This window comes from Poecilia formosa, unplaced genomic scaffold (genome assembly GCF_000485575.1).
Source record: "Poecilia formosa unplaced genomic scaffold, Poecilia_formosa-5.1.2 Scaffold186, whole genome shotgun sequence".
NCBI classification, from domain to species: Eukaryota; Metazoa; Chordata; class Actinopteri; order Cyprinodontiformes; family Poeciliidae; genus Poecilia; species Poecilia formosa.
Genome location: NW_006800125.1, coordinates 559,978 through 583,815, shown reverse-complemented (window position 1 = coordinate 583,815; position 23,838 = coordinate 559,978). Strand labels below are relative to the sequence as shown.

Below are 23,838 nucleotides of genomic sequence, written 5' to 3'. Positions count from 1 at the left end.
GTTGTTGTTGTTGTTGTTTAATTTGATGAAGTCATATTAATTAATCCGTAGGACCACTGGGAGGAGGTAGAGGCAGAGGAGCTTGATTTTTTCACAGATTATGTGTCTCATGTTATACTGTAACATACTGACAGTTTTAATAAATATGTAAAAAACATATCTTCATAAAAATTACCTACTGCAGCTTTAAGTAGACCTTATCAAGTACAGTTTATACATGCACTAATGCACACAGTAGCAGCAGACAGCCAGACGTTCAGTGTCTTGCCTAGGGAACAATTGCAGTTTTTGGCCTTTGCCCAGGGAGGCATTAGAAAATGAGGGGCAAACACAATATTAATAAAAAATATATAATTTTTTTATCTCACAGTTCAGGAGTATTCAGCATTGCACACTGAGTAAGTTTAATATTGGTTATTTACTTTGTAGTAAACGTCTCATATGGTAATATGTCACAGCAGCCTTATAGGTCCCATCATTCTTTAATGTGGCCTATTCAACAGTTTGAGACATGAAACATTGGTGGTTTGCCCATTAAAGCTTCTCTCCTGAGGTTCAAAAGCAGCATAATAAGCATCAGAGTAACATAGCCCTAGATCAGAAGAAAGATGACTGAAAATTGAGACGGATGGATGCCGAAACAAGTTAGATTTGTCTGGAAAACCAATTAGTTGAGATTAAAGAGTGCATTACATGTTCCTTTTAGTCAATTTCAAAGACCATAAAATGGTACTAATAAAATATAATATTAGAGTGACTGAGAAGGCTGCTAATGTGAGCAAATGAAAGAGCACTAACAAAGCATTAATGGAAACTACAGAAAGTTGATTTGGTTTTAGCATTGTCTGTAGGTGTGTTTGCTTGAGCTGTTTGGAGACAAATTAATTCACTTCACTAATTCACTTTTAATGCATAGTTTTAACAATATGAAAATCAAGACTGGTGCTGGACACGGTGTTAGACTCTACAATGTGGGATTTTTGACCGACAAGTCTACTGAGGTAAAAAGTTTAACTAATTACTTATTAATGAAGATGAAGTTGTTGATAGTTAATGATAGATTGAGGGCTAAAATAAAATCTCGAAGGAGCGTTCAAGTTTCTGTTTTACTCTGTATCTAATATTCAAATAAGTACGACTGAAAATGTAATCAATATTTTTGCATTTATATTTAATTTTAAATAGAAATGTTTTCTTGATACCTAGCTTTTTGGCAGGACGTAACTGTAGGAGATGTCACAATAGGGTGCAGCACGGCTCCACCCATGAATGAGCTGGTGATGATTTGTGTCCCATAATATTTTAGCACAATGTTACCAAAGCAGATGTTTCAGAGTGCAGATACAGGCTTCATGTGAGAGATTATAATGGTGAGGAGAGAGCTGTGTTTACATAAGGAGGAAATGTTAAGCATACCTCAGCAGTGACAGTAACGCCAAGAGGACCTAGCAAAGGAATCGTTTTGAGGGGATTAATGTATTATTTTTACCAAAACTTCATAGAAGCACCAGCTTCGAATCAGTTATCAGTTGATAAAAATGACTATTGGTTTGGTGAATCCTTGCTGACTGCAGTTAATCGCTCAGGAAATTGTCTAATTGGAGTAATTCCAGTGTCATGTGCAAACACTTTTCTGTGTCCCTCCAGGACTCTCGTCTAAAATGAGCTAATCAGGTCAGGACCAGCCAAAACAGGAAAGGAGCTTTTCAACAAGCAGCATGTACAGCATGTTTGCTGAACATGCTCTATGAACTATAAAGGGTAATAATATAGGATTGGAGAACAAGTGCGACAAAATGATGGGAAACAAAGAAAAGACAACAGCAGAGATAGCGAAGGCACCGGATCTGAAAACCACGATGAGCGACAGAATCTGACTCATATATTATGTTGACATGCTGCAATAAAACAAACAAAACCATTGCTTATATTCAAAGCACTGAATGAATTTGGACAGTTTGAGCATTGTGACACACTGAACCTCAGTTAACTCAATGAAGTTTTATAGTACTGCATTTTTCAGTTACTGTAAATCAAACAAAACAGAGTAGAAGGCTTCACACGACTTTGCAATATTTATTTCTACATATACTGGTTTGCAGCAGAGACATGCCAACACATGCAGGTCCCATGCAGCTTGTGCCTGAATGCATGAACATTTGGAGCTGCAGGCATTCTTTTATGAAATGTTGGTTAGAGGTTTTCAGTTGAGGAACACGAGCCCATATGTTTATTTATTTTATTTTTTTAAGAATCATGGTTGTCATACATTTGTTATAGCTTGCTTCTTCATTTAATGACATCACTCTGGAAATGTTGCTTAGTTGTCATCTTATTTGTTTATATTTACATCTTATCTTCACATGTGAAGATATAACCATAGCAGTCTATGATCCTAAAAAAAACCTTCAAACTTATCATTGTGAAAGCTATGATCTTTGGGAATGTTGTGTTTTTCTGCCAAACCTTTTAAAATGAATCATGATTAAGAGAATAAGGACATCCTAATTAGTGAAATAATTTCTACAACTAACTAAGCAACAAACAATTATAGTTCCTCTACCAGGGGGGAAGTCTGACTGCAGTGTGGTTCGCATGCTTCTCTATCAGCAAGATCACGCAAACCTCTGGTTGAATTTCATAACATCTGGTAGAGAAGAGTGTGGGCAAAAGAAAACAACAATGCATTTTTGTGTAGATTCTCATCATATTTTCAGTGCGATGACATGACGGCCTGATATTCTCATTCGGGATTTTCTGTCAGTGTGAGGCTCTTTTTCTGATGTGTTGTGCAGTCAAGTCAAAGTTTATTTGTACAGCACAGTTACAACAGCCTCAGCTGACCAAAGTGCTTCACAACAAACACGACATCAGAAGTAGATAAATGACAAAATAGAAAATTTAATTTAGTAAAAATGTAGGTTAAACAACAGATGTAGCAGAATGCACACCTTCCTAAACATTTCACTTACGTCTCCCAAGTTCACAAAATATTTTTCCAATAATCTTAGGGACCATCAAGCTGTTTTCTGTCAAATGTGAAATTGGTATTTGTGTTCCTGGACAAATAATATCACTGAATATGTTTCAGATGTGTTACATAACTCTATGTTTTGAGATCTTCTAGCTTATTTCACGTTGTCAGAGTGGTTCTATTTAAGCTACGTCGTTATTTTAAACAAACTAATTGATCACTATTATGTTGTCAGGTTTCTTTGGTTACATTAACATTTAACAATCTGAAACGTTCTGGTGAGACAAAAAATACACACAAACAGTACAAACCTTTGTAGGTAACAGTTTGTATACGCACAAAGTGTTAGTATAGTCACGTGGCAAAAGACTTTTTCACAAGACTGTACATGCACAACTTAACTACTTTGGGAATCACTTATCTACAAAGTAAACTTGACAGCTCCACTCAGAGCTGAGAGGCGCGAGTCTGGATTTACTGTGATGGCAGCGATTGTCTCCAAGGGACAGACAGCATCTCCTTGGACATCATAGAGAAGATGAAGAGCTTTCAGTTCACAGCTCTTTTTTCAAGTGACACACTCCTCAGACAGCAGATATGACTCTAAATATAAAGTGTTAGTTTACCCACATGGACATACTTTAAACTCAAGATAAAGGACTGAAAGCAAGTCAAGTATTATTTAAAACCTTTACTCAAATTAGAAGATTGAATGTTTGTGGGGCATTTAATGGCTGTTTTCACCTGTTGTGCCACCAGCTTTCTAAATAAGAAGCTGAAGCCCATAATGTGGCAAAAATACCATGCAACTTTTTTTTATAACAGGGTAACTTTAGCAAACTCATATAGCGTTATTTAATAAATTGGAATATTCTGATGAGGCTCGTGTCATGATTTTATTAGCTAACATGAAGAAAATCCTCATAACTAAGAAATAAAGGCTTCAAAACAGTCTGTGTTTCACTTCGTGATGGATTTTGTGTAATCAATGAACTTTTCAATAATATTGTATTTTATTTAATATGACTGTATAACAACATTTAGGCAGAGAAATATTTTGAACCAATTTTAATCCATTTGTTCACATTAGTCTACTCATATTCAGCACAATAGGAAATTAAGTTTTACATAGGAATGTAGAAACCCTTGATCTCAGGTGGTTTCGCCAGACCCAAAAGCTATATTTTATTTTCAAAGTTAAATACCAATAATAAAGCTGAAATGCTCTGATGTTAAAGTTATTTAATGCAGCTACTGGAAAAGGGAAGAAATGAAAATTTGATTGTCTTCTTTGTAAAATTAAGATAAGAACTTTTATGAATAAATGGAATTTGAATTTTATGTTCTAACAAGTCTTGGAAGACATGAGCAGCTTCAAAAAATATCTTCAGTAACTAGGCATCTCACCGCAGCTGAAGATCTTTGCATAGAGGGAAGTTTTCTGAAGCGCCAGGATAAAGCTAGCTCACTCACTTCCTCTGTGTTTGATTTGCTTCTATGACCTTTTAGGTGCTCAGGTCACTCCCACCAGACTGCCTGAAGAATCGACGAGCCTGAGTGCGTCACATCTAACACGAGGGAGCTGCAGCTGCTAATATAGTCTTTCGTACTAACAACCACACCCTGTTAATAAGGTGACACCTGTTAACTTAATATTTCACTTTGGCTGGAAGAGTAACTACTGTGGCAATGATGTATCTTCAGATCCAGAGTATTAAAATCCCAAATTAAAATAATTCTCTTATTTTTTTTTTATTATTTTGTCTCCATATGCTGTATGCAGACCAAACGCGCTTCAAAATGCATCCAACACGTCTGCTGTGATGTTTGTGTACTTTGATTTTGAGCATCAAAATTGCTCTAGACGTGCATTGGGAGGAGCCTCTTGCATTTTCCCCCTCTCTTGATCTCTTTGTGCAATGGTTGATGAAATATTGAGTACATACAGTACAAACAAAATCAGAAGAGGTTAAAAGCAAGAAGAATCGACTGGGGCTAAACTTCTTCCATGCAGTTAACGTCACTGATGACAATTACAAAAAAAAATCTCCAAGAAACGAGCAAGGAAATAAAAAATTAAAAGCATACTCTGCGGCTTTGTTCCAGGTGCCACTAAGAAAAATAAGAATACATACTGTATAGTCAGAGGACAATGCAAGTGATAATAATGATATTGTTTTTTTCTCCAATACAATACTTCCAACATTCAGATATTGGAAAATAAAAATCTCAGTCTACTCTTTGTATAAAAAAGAAGCTTTCAAGTCAACAAGAAACAAAGAGCTTTTTCTTTTTTTTTTTTATTTCTTTTTTTTTGCTCAGAAAAGGTGGGCTTTATTTGGCTTTACTTACTGAAAGAAAGATAATATGGTTGTCAGGCACCTCTGTGTTTGAATTCACCAGATAATTCAGAGGTGTTATACATTTAGTGAGTTTCACAATCTAGATGTGTGTCGAACTCTCAAAACACTCCAAACACGCAGCACTAGATCTGCGAGACGTCTCACATCCACATAGACTTTGAATGTAAACCAGACGCCCCTGACGCTCAACCCGCCTTCGGTCTGAACACAGCATTGCTCACAGTAGCTGTAGATATTAAAAATCTATCCATTGTGTCTCTGACACACTCCATACTTTGAAAATCCCTAATTTAATACCAATTGTCTTTACTGTGCTGTTTACTAAAAATAAGTCTTTACATGACTGGTTATTTATAATGTTTTTGAATTTATTACAGCTAAAATTATCCAAATGATTATGTTGCTGACTGCTACTGGTTGACTCGGCTGCTCTTTTGTAGTGAGCAGAAGAGTAGAGGGTCAGAAATGAGTCAACAGCTCGTCAGAATAGATTCATTAGACTAAAAATGGGATCAGTACTTGTCATGCAATGCCGAAGTGTTGGGTTCAATTCTAGCTTCCTCTGTTATCACATAACTATGTGCATATAGGCAAGGCAATTAACCCCAGGCTGCCTACTGATCGGTGTATTATTTGTGATAATCTGTGAATGTGGCAGGGTGAATTTGCTTCTATGGCAAAAGTGGCAATTGGCAAATGGCAATTCTACACCTCAATCAGCAATCAGGTCTGGGTGTGGCCAGTGAAACTAAATCAAAACCATGTGGTTATGTAATCATAACAGGTTGGTTTGGAAACCTTTTTTATGCTTATTAAAAAAAATCTTTATTAGATGTTTTGCATTTACTCAGGTTATTGTTTATAAAAAAATGTAGAGTGCCACTTCCAAGACAAAAACATCCTCAAATGCATTTAATGTAACTTAATGCATTAAATGCATTAAATAGCATTTAATGCATTTTATTAATGCATTAAATGTTATTAAGGCATTAATAACATTTAATATATGTAACTATGCTAGTTACCACTTTAAACTAGCAATTAAGAGGCTGTTTCTCAGCCAATAAATGCTGTTTACACAAAAACAGGATGTGTACTCAGAATAAATATCTAAATGGATGTCCACATGAACAGTTTCCTTTCAAGGTTAGCACCATTTGACTATTTTAGGATTCCTCACAGGACGTGACACCCACGGGTAATCTGCTCTTTAATTAGTCAACAGCCCACGTTACTGTGCTGGCAACTTGCAGCCTGTTGTATGAATCAAGAGAGAAATTGGTTTTGTTTGATGGGAATAAAAATGTTTCAATTAACTTTATTTCAGCTACTTTAAACTGAATATGCATTTGTTAGGAGACACTTGTACAACTGTAGTTATGCAACATATGTAAAATGTATAAGTAACTAATTCTTAATGCCACAGCTTTAAAAACAACAAGTGCAGTAATGGAGATGAAATATCTATGGCAACTAATGTAGATGTGTGACAAAGTCTGTAGCAGCTACAGACGCTCTGGTATATAAAAGAGAAGCATTACAAGGATTGTAAGTATGCAAACACTGTAGGTAAATCATTTTAAACATGGAGTGTTATGCACACTGCGTACATTTTTTTATAATCATTTCCTCATGCAAATTATTTCTATTTAGGAGTTTCCTCATACATTTCCTTTATAATGCATCAAAACCCAACTTATTTGAAAAACCTTTGACTGTATTCCACCTCTTGTTACTTAAAGTTTTACTTTCAACAAGTCAATGTTATTTTAAACTTGTAAAATAATCTTGATTACATTTTATCCTTGTTTTCAATTGATTTTTTTTTCCTTTGAACCTTTGCTGTTTTTTATTCCTTATGTTGTTCATAAGTTAACCATTTTTAGAGACATGATTTTTATTTATAAGTTGTTTGTTTTTTTTTTTTGTCTTTTTTAAGATGCTCCTCAATTCAAAGGGTGCACCAAGCAGACAGCTTGTCAGAAACACATTTAAAATGTGGTCTTCGGCTCTTTATTGGACATATCACTTTTTTTCCCCACACCTTTAGCTGAATTTATAAATGACGCAAAACTTTTGATATAGAGAGAAATTAGCTGTTGACAGAATAGTAAAGATTTTCTGTTTGACTGGACCTAAAAAGCCTCGTGAGATTCAATAAATCAGTAAACTTGCAACATTCCTATTAACTCCTATTAAACACCTTTCGCTATCCAATCGGTTATTCCAAAAAAAAGTCAACAGATTAGTCCTACACTGCATTGACGTTAACTCAAGCAGAAAGGCCTGGGGTTTCCACTGTTAAAGGTTTATAGCTGCAGATGCATCCTTTGCTACAAATGAAAAGGTGTAGACTTACATAATGCAATGTTGTTGCATTTTAGGCAATGAAATATTTATTTTCTTGTTTCAAAAAGGAAATTATTTGTTTAGTATGCATCATCTTAATCTGCAGCATGTTCCATTTTTTATTGGAACATTAAAAAACATTTTTATTGTGATGAATAATCAATTATTATCAATTATTCATCACAATAAATTGATTAGTAAAATAATCGTTAGTTGCTGCCCTAATCTAGATAAACATTTTCCACGGCACTGGTTCTCAAGTAAGGAACTAATATTAGGGGTACGTTGATGCTTTTCAAAGATTCCTTTCAAAAGTCGTTTTCAGACTGTTAAAAAAAGCTTCTATGAATAAAAACAACCAAAAAACTTATATTTTACATAAGACTAAACCAATTTACTTTTATAGTCAGCAGGCACCAATCAGGCAAAATCCCATTTCCAGTGATTCCTCAGTTAACCGCACACACTAAATAATTAACGACTGCTCTTGGGAACAAGAAAAGAAAAAAAAATTTCTGAATGGTGTTCTTGTATTTTATCTGTCTCCAAGCGAAAGCAGAATTGGTCAAAATCAGAAGCGGGTCAAAGCTTCACAAAGACCAGAGATCAGAAATTAGCCACAAAATTTAAATCTGACAAATAAAGTGCAATTTTAGAGCGCTTGATAGAAAATGTGTGAGAGATAAGATTGAGAAAAAAAGACCTGCTGACAAATATCATTTTTTTAGAGCTTATTCCACTGTTTGGAAGCAAATTAAAAATAAATGAGGAGATCGTGGTCTAAAGCTTTTGCACAGTGATGTATTTGTGGAAAAAGCTGCTCTGCTGCAGTTCTCCTGTGTTGTCGTAACTCCATATTCTCATAGTAGGACACTGTGCCGTGCCTCTATTGAGTGACGTTTCCAGTCTGAGAATTGTGGGTCACAAGCTTTGCTTCCTGTACATTAATAGGAAACGACTATTAATAGGAAGTTCAGCAAAAGTATCAACTCAAGGCTTTTACCAATACCTAAGCTTTGTTGTTTCAACTAATCACCATCAGTGCTGATTCTCCCTATCTGGCCTTATTTGGACACACGTGTGCAAGCAAGCACACACGCAGGGAATGAACACACGCACAAATATGCTGGCACATATACGTGCACACACACAAACACACGCAGTCACATCATTAACACTGACAAAGGCAGGTCTGTTTGAAGTCCAGTGGGCAGAGACATTGTGGCCATCACCAAAGAGACACAGCACAACACATTCAGCTTTGTCTCCAACACACTCTGCAGTATCAACAGACTGCAGATAGGGTTATAACACCAGAGCACCAGAGAATACAAAGGGCTGCTTCTTACCTCTGAACTTCTTTGGGGGATTACCAAGGTCTCCGGCATCTGGCTGGACAACGCAGCGGTCATCCACCAAGCTGTAAAAATAAAAGAAGTAATAAGGGTAATACAGTGTAATACATAGCTGACTCACAAAGAAAGAGGAAATCTGTGTTTTGGGGCTTTAGGAGATGCAAAGAGAGCTGTTGAGAAAATTGGACCATTTTCATCTTAATTGGCCCATGCCAGTCTGGATCCTACTGAACGAGGTATGTGCTAGTTTTACCAGGTTTCACCGACAACAACCCTGTTCAGGACGTTGTTACTGCGTGAAGACTCAACGCCAGCTCTAATTAGTAATCAGAGAGATTTTCCAAAATTTTAATCAGGCAGAGGTGTGAGAATGCATATAAAACAATCTGTATTTTCCAAAAACAGTCAAAAGACATGTCTTTGATTGATTCAGGCTGCAAGAAAGTGAGAGAGCATAAATTAAAGCAGGTAAAAACAAAGCTGAGCAGGGCAAAATTGCTCTTTTTTTTAATCATTTTCAGGTTTTAATCTCTATCCGCCATGAAACTTGGTGTGTTTGGAAATGCAGAGAGTTTTGGAAATCTCAGCGATAAGGTTGGGAATACACCCAGGAACTGCTATGTTTGAAATGCTCTTTGTGTTAGTCAATAAACAGGTAATGAATATGCTAAAGACTGAATAAAATGGGCAGTCTGTTACCATTTATTCTTTGTCTTAGGACAAAAGAAAAATCAACATTTTTACAGCAACTGCTCACTCAAACAAGGCTGGACTGTCACTGATAATATAAATTCTTAACAACTGCACAGCAGGGAGGAACAAAACAAAACACATAATGTCTTTAATTATAGATCTTAAGGAAAGAGGCAATTCAAAAACTTAAGAAAAGAGATCAGAATATCAGCACAAAATTCTGACTGGTGCAACTCTTTCTGACATTTTTAGCTACAGTGTGAGGATCGGCATGTGACTGCTCTGGAGGAATGGAAGGCTGCACAGATGATCTTAGTGCTCACATGCAGTCAACATTGATGGTCGCTGTGCTCACAGGAGGTTTTTGGACTGCTGCCCATGTTATTTTCACCAGAATTTTCTAAAATGGTTGCTGCTTACATTCCAAAATGCGCAAATTCAATAAACACAGAGAAAAATCTGTCTGGTGTCTTCAGTGGACAAAAAAAAACAACAACCAAATGTCATTTAATTTCTACTAAACGTAATGAAATTACCATTTAGAGGTAGTTGAGGGCAGCGATTATGAAAGATGTTGTACATTTATACTGCGACACCAACATTTTGTATGCTGTGGTCCATCCCTAGAAACAGTCTTTCAGTCTCTAAACCAAAGCTTATCGGATGTTCAAAACGCCTTTGCGAATGTGTGTGAACAGCATGAAATTTATGTCGTAGGTGTGCAGCAATTGTGATGTGATCATGTTCAATATGGACAAAAATCTCAGAACAAACCTTGATAACATAGATTTTATCTACGTTATCAAAAATTAAGGCATTTCTGAAGACCCTGAACTAGTGGTGTGTGCATAATCAAGAGGATGGTGAGTGTAGTTTACAATGACAATTTCAATTTGAGATTTTGTCCAGCTGCAAAACCAGAGAGCATCCAAACATCTGTATGTCAAAGCCAGATTTAACACTTATACAAAGCATTTACAGTCATATCCAATGAGGTTTATTTATCAGATTAAAAGTACCTTTTGACCACCTTTCAGCAGGTATAAAACCTACTTTTCATTAAGGCTACATTTCTGTATAATATTTGTTTTTATTGCTCTGATGTAATATTCTAATCTTAAATGTTGTGTTTTCTTAGCAGTATGCAGAAAGTCATAATCATTAATAGAAATAAAGGCATTCAAACATCTGTCTCTGTGTAATCATCTATATAATGTGTTTTACTAAGTGTAAAAAATTCCTGAAATGAACGGACTTTTCAAGAATATTCTAAGTTTATTCAATGGGTCTCTATGTTTTATACCTGCAATCTGCAAATACCTGCAACCCTGAACTCAGCAGTTGCTGTTGCTGAGTTCAGGATCTGCTGCATTGGGCCTTTTAAATCATGTATTTGTTTTCCATCTTCCCTTTCAAAAGGCAAACAAACCAATAAGCAGCCTTAAATGTTCTGTGACAGATTTATCTTTGGCCTATTACAACACAAGCTGGGACAGAGGCCAAATCCCACATCCCATTTAGCAGAATACGTACAACAGAAGGAAAAAAAACCTCCTCCTTAGTATTTTGAAGGAAAAGGAACGAGCAGATGAAGCCCGGATATAAAGTGAGGATGATTTGCCGATATGTAAAACTTGACAATTCACCTCAGAGGTTTGTGGTTGGTTCTTAACACCTGGCAGATCAGTATGACCTCTAAACATCTCAAACCTTTCCAGATTGCTGGGTCTAGCTTGTCTCACAGAACCCGGTCTGCAGTTTGATGCAGGAAACATCTCAGAAGGAAAACACTGTGATATTAAGAGCTTTCTCTCCTCTCTGTGTAACTTCTTCCTGGAGGGCAAATGACCTAGAGAATCCAGTGAAGTTGGATTTGTTTGTGGAGTGGGTGGCTTCTGGCCAAAGCTCTCATGACAGTTTTTGCAGATAAGTGGGTTTCACTGCGTGAGAGTGTGTATAACTCTACGTGGGAAGTGCCTGCATGTAAGAATGGCCACGATGTATTTATAATGACTCAGTCTTTGCAGTGGGTCGTTCCATTTTTCATAAGCCGGCAGAGGGGGTGTGGGTAGGACCAGGACTCTGAGCTGTCAGCCCTGGTTACAAACGGTAGATAACTTTCATCTTCTGAGGATTAATTGTATCCACTAGTGCAGGGGAGCCCAAACTTTTTGAGACCAAGATCTGCTTTTTCTGTCACCAGCCGGCTGAGATCTCCCTCGTGACACGGAGATATAAAAATTGTAAATGAAACTCTAGTGACTTATTTCATGTGCAAATATCCATAAGTTATAGCAGAAATATTAAAGTGATAGAAAACCTGATGCAGTTTCTTCCTCGGTGAGATTCTGACTCTGGGAGGAGGTTACTGCTTTCAGAAGCTGGTTGCAAACCTGAGGCCAGCAAGTGTTGGTTTGATGACGTCAACATGAGAAATTTCAGACTAATAGGAGGAACCACAGAGCTCTGTTAAGATAAAAGCTACATCTTGTGAAGTTGGGATATTTTTCCTCCAACAGGTTCTAGAGGAATCACCTCAAACCAATACAGTGGGTTTCACTGCGTGAGAGTGTGTATAACTCATTTATGTATGTCAGCTCCTCATTTTCACAGTGGAGTTATAAAGGTTTATAACTCCACTAGTAACTAGTGCATAGAGGATATATCGGGTATATTTTATTCACTATATTTCCTGTTCAGAAAATTTAAAATATTCTTTATTAAATAGTTTGAGCAATACAATGAGATGCCAGGGAGACTGCTGGACTGACTAGAGTTTTGTCTGGTAGTATTTGCCCTAAACACCTACCATCCTGCTGCTACATTCTCAAACACAAACTTTATTATTTGCGTCTCCTGCCCATACATTCCCTTTCTCCTCACACTTTCAGAGACGAGAAAGGTGAAAGCTTATTTAGCCTGCAGTCCTTACTCTTGCCCCTACACAACTAATTGAAAAGGTGTGCTTTTCATCTTTATTAATAATATCAAACCTCTGGTGCAAAAGAACAGAGAAAAGTGTAAAAAGCAGACTGATACACATTATACATAGTATGTGGCCAGTCAGAGGAAACATACCCCAGAGTACTGATGAAGCCATTGGTGGATCCCTCTGCATACAGGGAGCAAATGTCCCCAATATGCAAGAAGCTGGACATCTTATCCGACATGATTGACACCAATTACAGAGCACCTGGAAAAGATGACAAGAAGATAAACAATGAAATTGAAAAAATAAATAATAAAATCTGCTACTTTTTTTTATGTATAACTTTTACAAATTTTGACCAAGATCAAGCTCACCTGCAGTGTTTGGTGAAAGTACTTACGCCCCTGTCATTTTCTCACATTAAAGTCAAAAACGTCAACGTTTCTAATGTGGTTCTCAAACCCAAAGTGGTGCATAAGCATAAAAACAAAGGGGAAAAAAATGCATATAAAAATGTTAATTTGTTGGGCTTTAAACTGATATGCTTGAATAAAATCCTATGCTTGAAATTCACTTCAGAAGTCATGTCAGTGTAAACAGCAAATTACATTTTTGACATTATTGGGGGTTTTTGTGTGTGTGTGTGTGTGTGTGTGTGTGTGCGTGCGTGCGTGCGTGTGTATTAGATAATTATTGAATAAATATTCATTTGACCTTCCAATTCACAATTATATATTATTTTGTGTTAGCCTACCAAATAAACCACATCTTCCAGTTCGTGGTAATAACACGCAGTACGAGTGGCTTTTCCAGGAAGCTGGACCAGCCCTACCCGTCAGGTTGGCTGGCTGGATTTGCATAGAACCGGCTGGAAATGAAAATGTTACAGTAACCTGTCGATGTCGCTTTGCGGCTTTAAGGGGCTGCAGGCTGCAGCCACCTACCAGGAAGGTTTCTGCACCTGCAGCAGGTCATCCCCGCCAAGGCTCCCTGCAGGAAGCTTTAATTTCACCATGTCAGAGACGCTGAGCAGTGTTGGGAATAAAATTTCACCAAACAATTCACCAAGCGAACAATGGGGGCGGAACAGTCGCGCATCAGGCTGATGTGATTGTTTATCCACGCACCAAAACGAAAAACTCACTCTAAAACTTTTAGAACCGCTGCCCATGACTCATAATGGTTCCTATTGTCAAAGTTGGTCTTTGCAGATTACCTGTGAGCGTATAAAGCTATCTGCTTTCAGCTGTGAGTTTTAATAACCATGTAAGGAAGAAACAAATCTTTTTTTATTCTCCGCTGAGAGAGGGACAGAGAGAGAGACGGGGAGAGGATCGGAGGTAGGAAGAAGAGGATGGCAAAACTGTGAGAGTTGTGCGCTCAACTTTACCTCGGTAGTGCTGCACTCAGTTCAGACGATCAGCTTTCTCCGAACCAGAAGAGCCAGCATGACTGTGGCCGTCCTCTCCGCCGGACCAAGTGCTGAGATCCAGCCGTCAGCGGCTCCGATAATCCTGTTTCTGACAGCTTTCCGTGGCTGCGTTCGCTGAGGCAGCAGGCGGGCAGCAGGCACTGACTGAGCTGAGCTGCCTGGCTTGCTGCCACTTCTTTCTCTTCTTCTTCTTTTAGGCGCCTGCTGTGTTGATAGCTGGGAAATGTGGTTTCATTTTACCCCGAGGAAATCGGAGCCGCAGCAGCGTCAAAAAACACTGAAAAGAGAAATCTGTGTTTGTGATTAAATTGTAGCATCTTAAATCAAACAGAAAAGATTGGTGCATTGTTATTTTATCATAAGGCAAACAGTGTCTGTTTGCCCTAAACTGTTTGTCTAAACAGGGGCGGTTGCAGAGAGTTTTTATACGGGATGCCAGATGGGGATCCCTAATAACTTTGGGTGGCAAAGCAAAACAAATATGTAGAACAAAAATTAAAGAATTTTGTAATCCTGTTTCACTGGTGGGAATAGTAATGGGTATTTAAAAATGGTTCACTATAAAGAACAGAAAAAATATAGAACGGGATAAAAAATCTTCAACTCCTTAAAACTTACAGGTCTTTGAGAAATGCATAGTTCATATTAGCCACCCTAAAGCAACTTAAGAGTAGCATATTTGGTTCGGTAGCTATGGATCCATAAGAAAACATCTGTGCAGCTGTTAAAACGTTAAAATGACCTATGTTTTCAGCTAATACTTTATTTAAACTACTACTGAAGCGATTCAGTCACCAGCAGGAGCTTATCATCGAGACCAGGCTTTTATTTTTGTCAGCATGCTAATTTGCATATTGTCTAAAAATTTATAAAGCAATCTAAATATGTAGTTAGCAAGCAAAATATTTATTTAGCAACTTAAATATTTTGTTATTAGTTTGCTGTGCTAACCAACAAGCTACAATGTTAGCTTGTTAGCTATGCTTAGCAAATAAGCTAAATCTAGCTTGTTAAAATTTTGTTAGCAAGCTAGATATTTTTAGCTAGCAAGCTAAATCTAGCATCTACCTTGGACCAAGCTTGGAAAATAATAAATAGTTTGGAAAACAATTATTTTTGGAAAATAAATATTTACTTTGACTCTATATAATCAGTTTTAAAATAAGAAATATCTAATTTGTAGTGAAATATTTGCTTTGGACACTAGATAGCTTCCTTACTAAATATTTATTTTTGTAAGCTACATTTAGTTTGCAAAGTAAATATTTAGCTTGTGAATTATATATTTAGTTTGGAGCTACGACATTTCTAAATGTATGAACAGCACGGTGAAAATAAGACTTTGAAAAATGAGCACTCCTTTCTTTCTCACTTATGACAGGCTAACAAGTAAAATTATTGCTGCTTATTTTGTGTAACTTTACAAACGGCACCCCATAGTGCTTTATAGCAGTGTGTAGAACTTTACTGACCTTCTTAGCTCTGACCATCATCTCCGGGGCCTTCTACAGTTATTTAGTCATTAAAAGAAATAAAACAAGCAACATCTAATCAGGTTTTTATCTAAGAGAGAAATATAGAAACCACCGTCAGTAAAGAGTTAAATTTTTCTTTCAGTCAGATCAGCTGACTTCCCACGTGACTTTGCGGAAGTAAGAGTATCAACATGAGCATATCCCGACTGGAGGGAACTTGCCAGAATGGTACGCAATTCTCTCTTGCTTTTAGTGGTAGTGCTCGTCAATGTAGAACTTTGTCTTCAGAGTTCATGCGGAGGAGAGCAAGAGGCCGCCTCCACGGAGGGAGCAGCGGGCTGCGGCTGCGATAAGCTGAGGAGAACCGCCTCTGGCTCCGTGGACTCGAAAGAGGAGCGAGCATCGAGTGTAAAATACACAGCAGCTGCTAATGAGAAAATCTCTCAGGTTAGAAGGGTTGACACAAAATTAACCCGGTCAAATACAATGTGTCCGTATGGGGTGGAATAACCTGGATTTGTATGTTTGAATAAAAATCTGAAAAGCGTGTTGTGTAGTTGTATTCAGCCCATTTTACAAAGATTAAATAAATGCCTTCAAAGGCGCCTCATCAGCAAGTAGAGTTAACTTTTGTGCTATTCAGTCAAAATACAGCTTTGTTAAATAACAGCATAATGCACAGCAGACGTGATAAAGTTGTTGAGAAATGCTGTTTAAAACTTTTGACTGTCGAGACCATTTGCAAGTCATTTTTGCTTTATCCCTTTGACAGTAGAATGCTTAATATTTCAGTGTGACTTTTATTGTTCCTAAATAACAAACTATAAGTTTCAGCTTGTGATGGATTACAAACTTTTCAGACGTTCTTTACAGTCAGCTCTGGATGTTGCAGTTGAAACCGCTGCTTACCTCTGTTGTGTGTGTGTGTGCGTGTGTGTGTGTGTGTGTGTATAACATTTCAGATAAGTTTATAGTTTGGTTTGGAGTGTAGCTGAAGTTTTTCCTCTCCATTTAGATGGTGTTCATACCTGGAGGAGAGTTTCTCATGGGAACGGATGACCCAGGTATCCCCCAGGATGGCGAGGCCCCACAGAGACGGGTGTACGTTGACTCTTTCTACATGGACGTACTGGAAGTAACTACCCAACAGTTCCAGAGCTTCATCAAAGCCACAGGTTATGTTACTGAGGTATCAAGTAATTCTGTTTTGAGATATTTAAATGTAGTATTTTTTTTTAGATGCTTCTGTAATTCTGCGGTATTCTATGGGTATAAACTTGCTTTTCCTCCTGATTTTAGGCAGAGAAATTTGGAGACTCGTTTGTGTTTGAGGGAATCTTGAGTGAATCTGTCAAAAGCCAAATCACACAAGCAGTGAGTATATTCATGCAGATATGAGTAAGGTCACTCTAAGTTTCTTATGTCGACGGAGACAACAAAATGAGGGACACTTGGCACATGTGACGTTGAACCTTAGTGGTGGTGAGAAAAGATTATTTATTCAGAACTAGGCCTGTCACAATAACAAATTTTGCCAAGCGATTATTGTCTAAAAAATTATTGCGATAAACGATAATATTGTTTCAATACCTTTTGACACTGATTTAATGAAAATGACGTAATAATGCATGTGATTACCTGCCATAGATAGATACACTATCTTCAAAAGAACACATAACACTGGAACTGATTAACTAAATTAACAAAACAACCTAAAATAAAAATAAAATGAACAAAAAACGTACTTGAATAAAACCAAAATGGAAATAAATACTGCATTCAACCAAAAGAGTGCAGATTATGAAGTCTGTATACTATATTGCCCTTCAGTAATCACTAGATTTAAATAGAGAAGATGGGCACATCCAACTACCTAATGCAATAGTTCATACTACACGATGTTTTGCCCCTATTTTCCCCTTACGACAATCTTAGAACGTTGGCCGATCCAAGATTGTCACTGGTGATTTCGTAACCGATCATCCTGCAGTTTGGATCGTCGTGGCCGCTCCGATCTAAATGAGGGAAGGGAGGGGAATCCCAAACAGCTGACAGGGCGCAACCCGAAGTCCAGCAGACATTGGAGATAATATGTGGAAACAACATTAATGTTTATTCAACATTTTGTGCAAAGAACATAGAAATGACAAGGAGAGGAGTTGGAGCCAAATTGCAGCTTATCAACTGCTAGTGACATAAATAGGTCATAATGATTTTCATTCAGTCAGGACTTTACGCTGACTCTATGCATAACAGGTAGATTCTAGTAAAGCATTGATTAATGCCTCATATTAAAATTAGTTAACTGGACTTGCAGCCATTATTTTGTGCCCATTGTTGGACACGGCACGATCGAACCGTTGTACCTAGGATTCCTGTCGGCTAATGTGTCTCTCAGGTTTTGAAATTATGGGCCGATCTCGTGTCGTGTGCGCTGGACATTACACTAAGGAAATGAGGATGGGAGAGCACCGGAGCTCAGCCTTTTTTCATTCAGTGTCATCAATAGAAAGAAAAAAAGGCAAGAAGAGACGATAAAGCCGATAAATTAAACCTATCTACCTCATTTTAATTATCGTGCAATTAATTGATTTATCGTTTATCGCGACAGGCCTAGTCAGAACTGCTTTCGTTGAAACACGACCAGCTGAAGAAGTTCACACACACTTTATCGAAGTTGGACACAACTTCAGCCTCTTGCTTTTTGGTCTGTTTGAACATCCAGGGTACAGGATATATAGATATTAGATGCTCACAACTTCCTGAGACGACTCCTTCCAATTAAAAATGTTTGTCCCCTTACAGATTTCTAATGTTTTTGCTTCTTTGTTTTTTGTCACATGTAAATGTTTCAGATCATCACAAAAATCTTTGAAGAAAAAGATAAGAAACCCTAATTAGCATTATCTTCATTTACAATAGCTAGTAATGAGGTTTTTAAAAAATTTTTTTTTTTTGAAGTTTGTAAAAAGTTTGGGCTCATCTTTGCAGAATTATTTTTAAATGAGCCACACAGTCAGATTTAAGTCCAGGCTTTGACAAGCCAAAACTTTCATTTTCCATTTTGCTAGCGTTCTTTTATTGAAACATTGTGTTGGTTTTACTCCATGTATAAAAAACGACCGCACCCCTTCCACAAGTTTCACTCTGAACTCCTCATTCCTCTGAATAATTTTCCAGGAGTCTTGGAGATCAGTTAGATATTTTTTGGTAAATGTGAAATAGACCTTATGTTCAGCAGTAGTTCTCGGCATCAAACTATTTCATAGATGCCATTTTATCTCAGTTTTTTATTTTTTTCTTATTTTTATATCATGAACACTGAACTTAGCCAGGGTGGGTCTCCTGGGTGGGTCATCAGTGCCGTCTTGGAGTTGTTTTGGCTCACCAGCCAATCCTGGGAAGGTTTATCACTGTTACATATTTTCTTAATTTGTGAACAATGGCTTTCACTGTGGTTCATTTGGGGTCTCAAACCATTACAAATGGCTGTGTAATTTTTCCCAGACCAATAAATGTCAGTGACTTTTTTTTTTCATTTGTTCTTGAATTCCTTCAGGTGTTTCAGTTTGAGATCATTTAATCTGCATCATGCTGTTGCAGCATCACCCATTCACTAAACCATGGGTAGGACAAATTAAAATGTAAGGTAGGGAAGAACTAGAATAATATACTTTAAAGCCAAAAGCTAAATAAAATCTTAAATCGACATCTGTTCGTTCATAAGGACAATGTATAAAGGTTGTATTAGAAACCAGAAACCGTTTGCACCTTTATGACAGTGGAAAAACTAGAACCTCAGATGAAATGTCCTGTCTTTCAAACATCTTTCATTGTTGCGTAGCTTTGTTCACAATGTTCTAACTTTGGAAGGTGTTTTCCCGACTGTAACTCATCCACAGTTTAATTTCCTGCTGGTCCACATTCAGGTAATAGTTTTTATGACTTTAAGTAGGCAGGAGGACACACTCCATGTTCCTGCTGTGAGAGATATTTCATAAGGTTTACATGTTAGCTGTAGGAGGCCTCAGTCCAGCTGGGCTCTCGAAGACGAAAGCCAGACAGCCGCGTATTTACTTCTTCGTCCTGTGCAGCCTGATCGTAAGGCTGAGGCGATACTGGGGGCACGCCGGCGGCGCACCGCTGCAAACCAGTACAGACATTTGTACTCTGCAAAGACAGTTCCTGACATACTTTGCCAGGATTTCATGAGCAGAAAAAAAAGTCAAAGAGCTAATGGATGAAAGATGTTTAACCAGTTACGACTGTTATCATCTCTTTGCTGTCAGGTGGCTGCTGCCCCCTGGTGGCTCCCAGTCAAAGGGGCCAACTGGAATCATCCTGAGGGCCAAGACTCGAACATCACAGACAGGTAGCCAAAACGTTGCTGCGTGCCTGATAAAATAACATTTCAATGCGCAGACCCTCAATCTGAAAACACATTATTTTAATGATTTTTTTTTTTTTTTTATTTAATGGGGTCTGAGTAACAATCAATGAAAATATACTTGGAAAACACACCTGTTTTCTGCAGACTGGATCATCCAGTCGTACACGTCTCTTGGGCTGACGCCGTCGCCTTCTGCTCTTGGGCCAACAAGAGACTCCCTACTGAGGCTGAGTGGGAGTACGCCTGCAGGGGGGGCTTGCGAGACAGGTGGGACGTGAGTTCTGACTGTACAGTTACGCATGCATTACTGTGTCTGAAATTAACCTGCTGGTGCACTTTATCTCCTCTCAGACTTTACCCATGGGGGAATAAACTGAACCCAAAGGGACAACATTACGCCAACTTGTGGCAAGGGGATTTTCCCGTGCACAACTCCGGAGAGGACGGATACGTCAAAACGTCTCCTGTAAGTGGGACAAGAGGTGAAGGGGAAAGTTTTTTTGTAGTCGTGGGCGTGACAAATATTTCATATTCCAGACTAGGTAGGAGAAGACTCTGTCTCAGGAATATACTCCAGTTACAAATTTACTCCAACGCCTCAAAGTTTTCAGGACGAAGGCAAATTCCTTTACGATGTAAAACTGATTTATATCTTCTCTAGTAGGGGAGAAGACAGATCTTATACCTTAGACCTTCAAAATTCATCTTATTAGAACAATTATTGATTAGTTGTCTGGCAAGGGCAAATGTGAGTTATATAGACATATCAAACAAATATCTACATAAAATTTAGATCGATAAACCTTTTAACTGGTGCTGGACGAATACCCAAAATAACTCTGAATAAGTTTGCTCTGTACTTCAATAATTTGATTCGGGCATTGTTTCAAAATTAGACCACTCATTTCTCAAAAGAAAAAAAAAATTATCTGCAAACTTATGCTCTGGGTTGTTTAAGGAGGAACTTGAAAAAGTTGCATCATTGCAACTTGCAAGTTCTGCGTGTGAGATTTATTGTAAGATAACCAAATATGGCAATATGGAGTGGTGAACAATGTTTCTTAAGCCTAGCTACCTGAGCTTGAACACAGAAGTTAAAACATGCATGCTTTTAGGAGCACATTTAATTCTTTTCTGATTAGTTGAGTAGCATCGATACCAACAAAATAACTAAATTCTGCAAAGAAGCTGTTGCTATGTACAGAATATTGTTCTTAAATATAGTCTGGATTTACATTTTAATTTATTAGTCTGAGATTTTGACAGGAGGAAATGGGAAATTAGCTCACCTGCAGAAAACCTGTGTGGAAAAAGTTACAAGAAGATACTTTGCCATACTTGTGCCTTTTTTTCAAAAATCGCATATTTTCTGCACATCCATATTTTACAGGTTATGTCTTTTCCTGCCAACTCGTTCGGTCTACATGATATGGTGGGGAATGTTTGGGAGTGGACCTCAGACTGGTGGACCGTTCACCACACCACAGACCACCAACACAATCCGGTAAAAGCAAAAGTGTGCATTTTCTCTAGTTTACTGTCATGAGTTCAGTTTTGGAAGACATTAGCGACAACAATACCTTGACTTGTCTTTCAGACCGGTCCCCCTTCAGGCAAAGACAAGGTGAAAAAAGGAGGGTCATACATGTGCCACAAGGTAAAGATGGCAAACTATATATGTAATTATTATTGTTCTGTCTTATACTTTCTTAACTTGGACATTATAAATGCTGGCCCTTCCAGATTTATTCTGATTGTACATTTTTGTCTTTTTTTAAATGTCACATATCTTTATGCAAATTTCATCAGTTTGCTGCATATTTTGGAAAGATTAATTCAATTTCAGCATCTGCACCAGGCCTGGTTACTGACTGAGTTGCACAGTGAAGACTTGGACTTGATACTGTGCAGTCCTGCTTTGCAGCTATTATCTCTTCCTTGTTGTTAACAAAGGGGGGGAAATCCAGCTTGGTCTTTCTTCCTGGTGTGTAGGGTTTGATGCTGCTAGCTGCTGTGTAACCTGTCCTCCTGCTTATTCAGACAACCTTTTCATTTTGAGTTTAAAGTATATTGATGTATAAATTTAGTGAAATTATATAAAAAATACTAAAAGCTAAACAGAGAGTATTTGAACATTACTGAAACAGTGTATCCTGAAAGCTAACCAGGTTTGTAAAGTTTACCCTTTATTTCACGGAGATGAGAGAAGGTCAGATGTTAAATTAGATGAATGGTTATGCAAACGATTGTCCTCACATCTATGATCAACCTAGCAGGATGTTGCCGCTATTTAAATGAACGTTAACTTCCAATAAATACATGATGAATTATGTATTGTCAAAGTTATGAAATCCATGTTTAGATTCGACAGCACTGGATGCAATGGGACTGTAGTTGTGTAATAAAAATTCACAGCACATATTTCTGCTTGTTTTCTGCATGACATAAGCGAAAGAAAACAGTTTGTGCTCTAGAGTTGTGCAAAAAAAAAAAAAGTTGTGCAGAAGAAAAACAAAGAAGCAAGCCTAATTTAAAATCATCCCCACTGCAGTTTTAGGATTATAGTTTGACTGAGAGTAATCTTCTTTCCTCTCTCTCCGTCAGTCTTACTGCTACAGATACCGATGTGCGGCTCGGAGCCAGAACACCCCTGACAGCTCAGCCTCCAACCTGGGGTTTCGCTGTGTTTCTCAGGAGAAACAATAACCTGAGCTGCTTGTTTAATGAAGACTTCCCTGTTGTCTGTAACCCAAGTGTTTACTAGGATTTGAACTGGATGGTACAGTTTTTTTTTGTTTTTTTTTTTGCTGCCATATTATTCTGACTTTAGAGTCAAAAAAGAAAATGTAGGAAATGTCCGGTTATTGTAAATATCCTATTTCACACTATGAGAGTGTTTTTCACTTTTTATAATAAAATATAAAAAGATGAGATTTGTAGTCTTTGTTATATCAGCTTCTTTTTATTATTATAGCTGCGTCGTTTTTTAAGTTTAGGACCATTTACAACAAAGACTACAACTTTGGTTTTGTTATGCTGCAATATGGTTGCTGTAAAATTAGTACAAGAACTTATTTTTTTTTTTGTCTCTTTCTAAGGTTTGCAAAGAGGTCATAGTAAAAATTTTCATCAGAAAAATGACATTTTGTCTTGATTTTGGGTTTTGTAAGATTGTCCCTTTTTATGCATTACAAATATAAACCTTTAGGGGGCAGTAGCTCCACAGCTGTATCTGCTGTTCCAACCACAAACTCAGCCGTCCAAATCTCCTGGACTGAGCAGCTAATTGTTAGAGCATTTTTAACATGCGGGTGCTTGATATTAAATTGAAATCAATGTTTGTTTTTTTTAATTATTTTAGCAAATCAGTTTAAATAAAACGTATGTACAGATACCTTACACACAGCGATATGTGTGTGTATTCTTTATTTCTGTTTTTATTCTGATGACTATTGCTTACAGCTAATGCAAACAAAAAAGAAATCAGTTGCCCAGATAGTTGGACTGCTACATAAAACATGACTTTCTAAATTAAGACTCAGTCCAACATCAGAGCTTCACTGAACCAAGACATTTTGGAGAACTTCACTCAGAGAAGCTATTCTTAAATGTAATTTTTCAGCAGAGCGTGGGGCATCCAAAAGTACCAATACCTGACTAAGGTTATTAACGTGGAGGACGGGAAAAAAACTCATTTGAATCTATATAATATGGTCAAGAAGGAGCTGAGAGACACCAAAATAAAGCTGGTACTATAAACAAAGTGTTCGGTGCATATAATGTATGGTACATGGGCGGGTTTCTTTGGGTAACATTTCATTTCAGTTTATCATGTGGAGAGGAAACCCTCCATCAGAACCAGGCTCAGTGTGAATCTG

At 37.5% G+C, this 23,838-nt stretch overlaps 2 protein-coding genes across 9 annotated transcripts in view; one reads left to right on the top strand and one right to left on the bottom strand.

Annotated features, from left to right (window-relative positions):
* Positions 1 to 15,651, bottom strand: part of LOC103147632 (inositol 1,4,5-trisphosphate receptor type 1) — an 88,158-nt gene extending 72,507 nt beyond the window's left edge. For 7 of the 8 annotated variants that reach the window (XM_007566074.2, XM_016678649.1, XM_016678651.1 and 4 more), the window contains exons 1-4: positions 15,568 to 15,651; positions 14,054 to 14,372; positions 12,813 to 12,927; positions 9,036 to 9,106 (exon numbers count right to left, since the gene is read on the bottom strand). In XM_007566074.2, coding sequence (XP_007566136.1) covers positions 9,036 to 9,106; positions 12,813 to 12,904 — 163 coding nt within the window. In that variant the 5' untranslated portion in view covers positions 12,905 to 12,927; positions 14,054 to 14,372; positions 15,568 to 15,651. Of the gene's footprint in view, positions 1 to 9,035; positions 9,107 to 12,812; positions 12,928 to 14,053; positions 14,373 to 15,567 lie in introns of those variants that run through there. The other variant, XM_016678647.1, reaches the window with a different exon arrangement.
* A 74-nt stretch (positions 15,652 to 15,725) lies between these two features.
* Positions 15,726 to 23,361, top strand: sumf1 (sulfatase modifying factor 1). The gene is made up of 9 exons (XM_007566072.2): positions 15,726 to 16,017; positions 16,586 to 16,759; positions 16,870 to 16,944; positions 19,860 to 19,942; positions 20,105 to 20,227; positions 20,312 to 20,426; positions 21,351 to 21,464; positions 21,558 to 21,617; positions 22,565 to 23,361. Exons 1-9 carry the CDS (start codon positions 15,796 to 15,798, stop codon positions 22,664 to 22,666), a joined length of 1,068 nt encoding a protein of 355 aa, XP_007566134.1. The 5' UTR covers positions 15,726 to 15,795; the 3' UTR covers positions 22,667 to 23,361.
* Positions 23,362 to 23,838: the final 477 nt, after the last annotated feature.

Bases quoted from the DNA above. Each gene is read 5' to 3' on its own strand.
- sumf1 (XM_007566072.2), top strand. From the start codon at position 15,796: ATGGTACGCAATTCTCTCTTGCTTTTAGTGGTAGTGCTCGTCAATGTA. The intron at 19,943-20,104 runs GTAGCCAAAACG...TGTTTTCTGCAG, and splicing joins GACTCGAACATCACAGACAG to ACTGGATCATCCAGTCGTAC. The intron at 20,228-20,311 runs GTGGGACGTGAG...ATCTCCTCTCAG, and splicing joins AGGGGGGGCTTGCGAGACAG to ACTTTACCCATGGGGGAATA.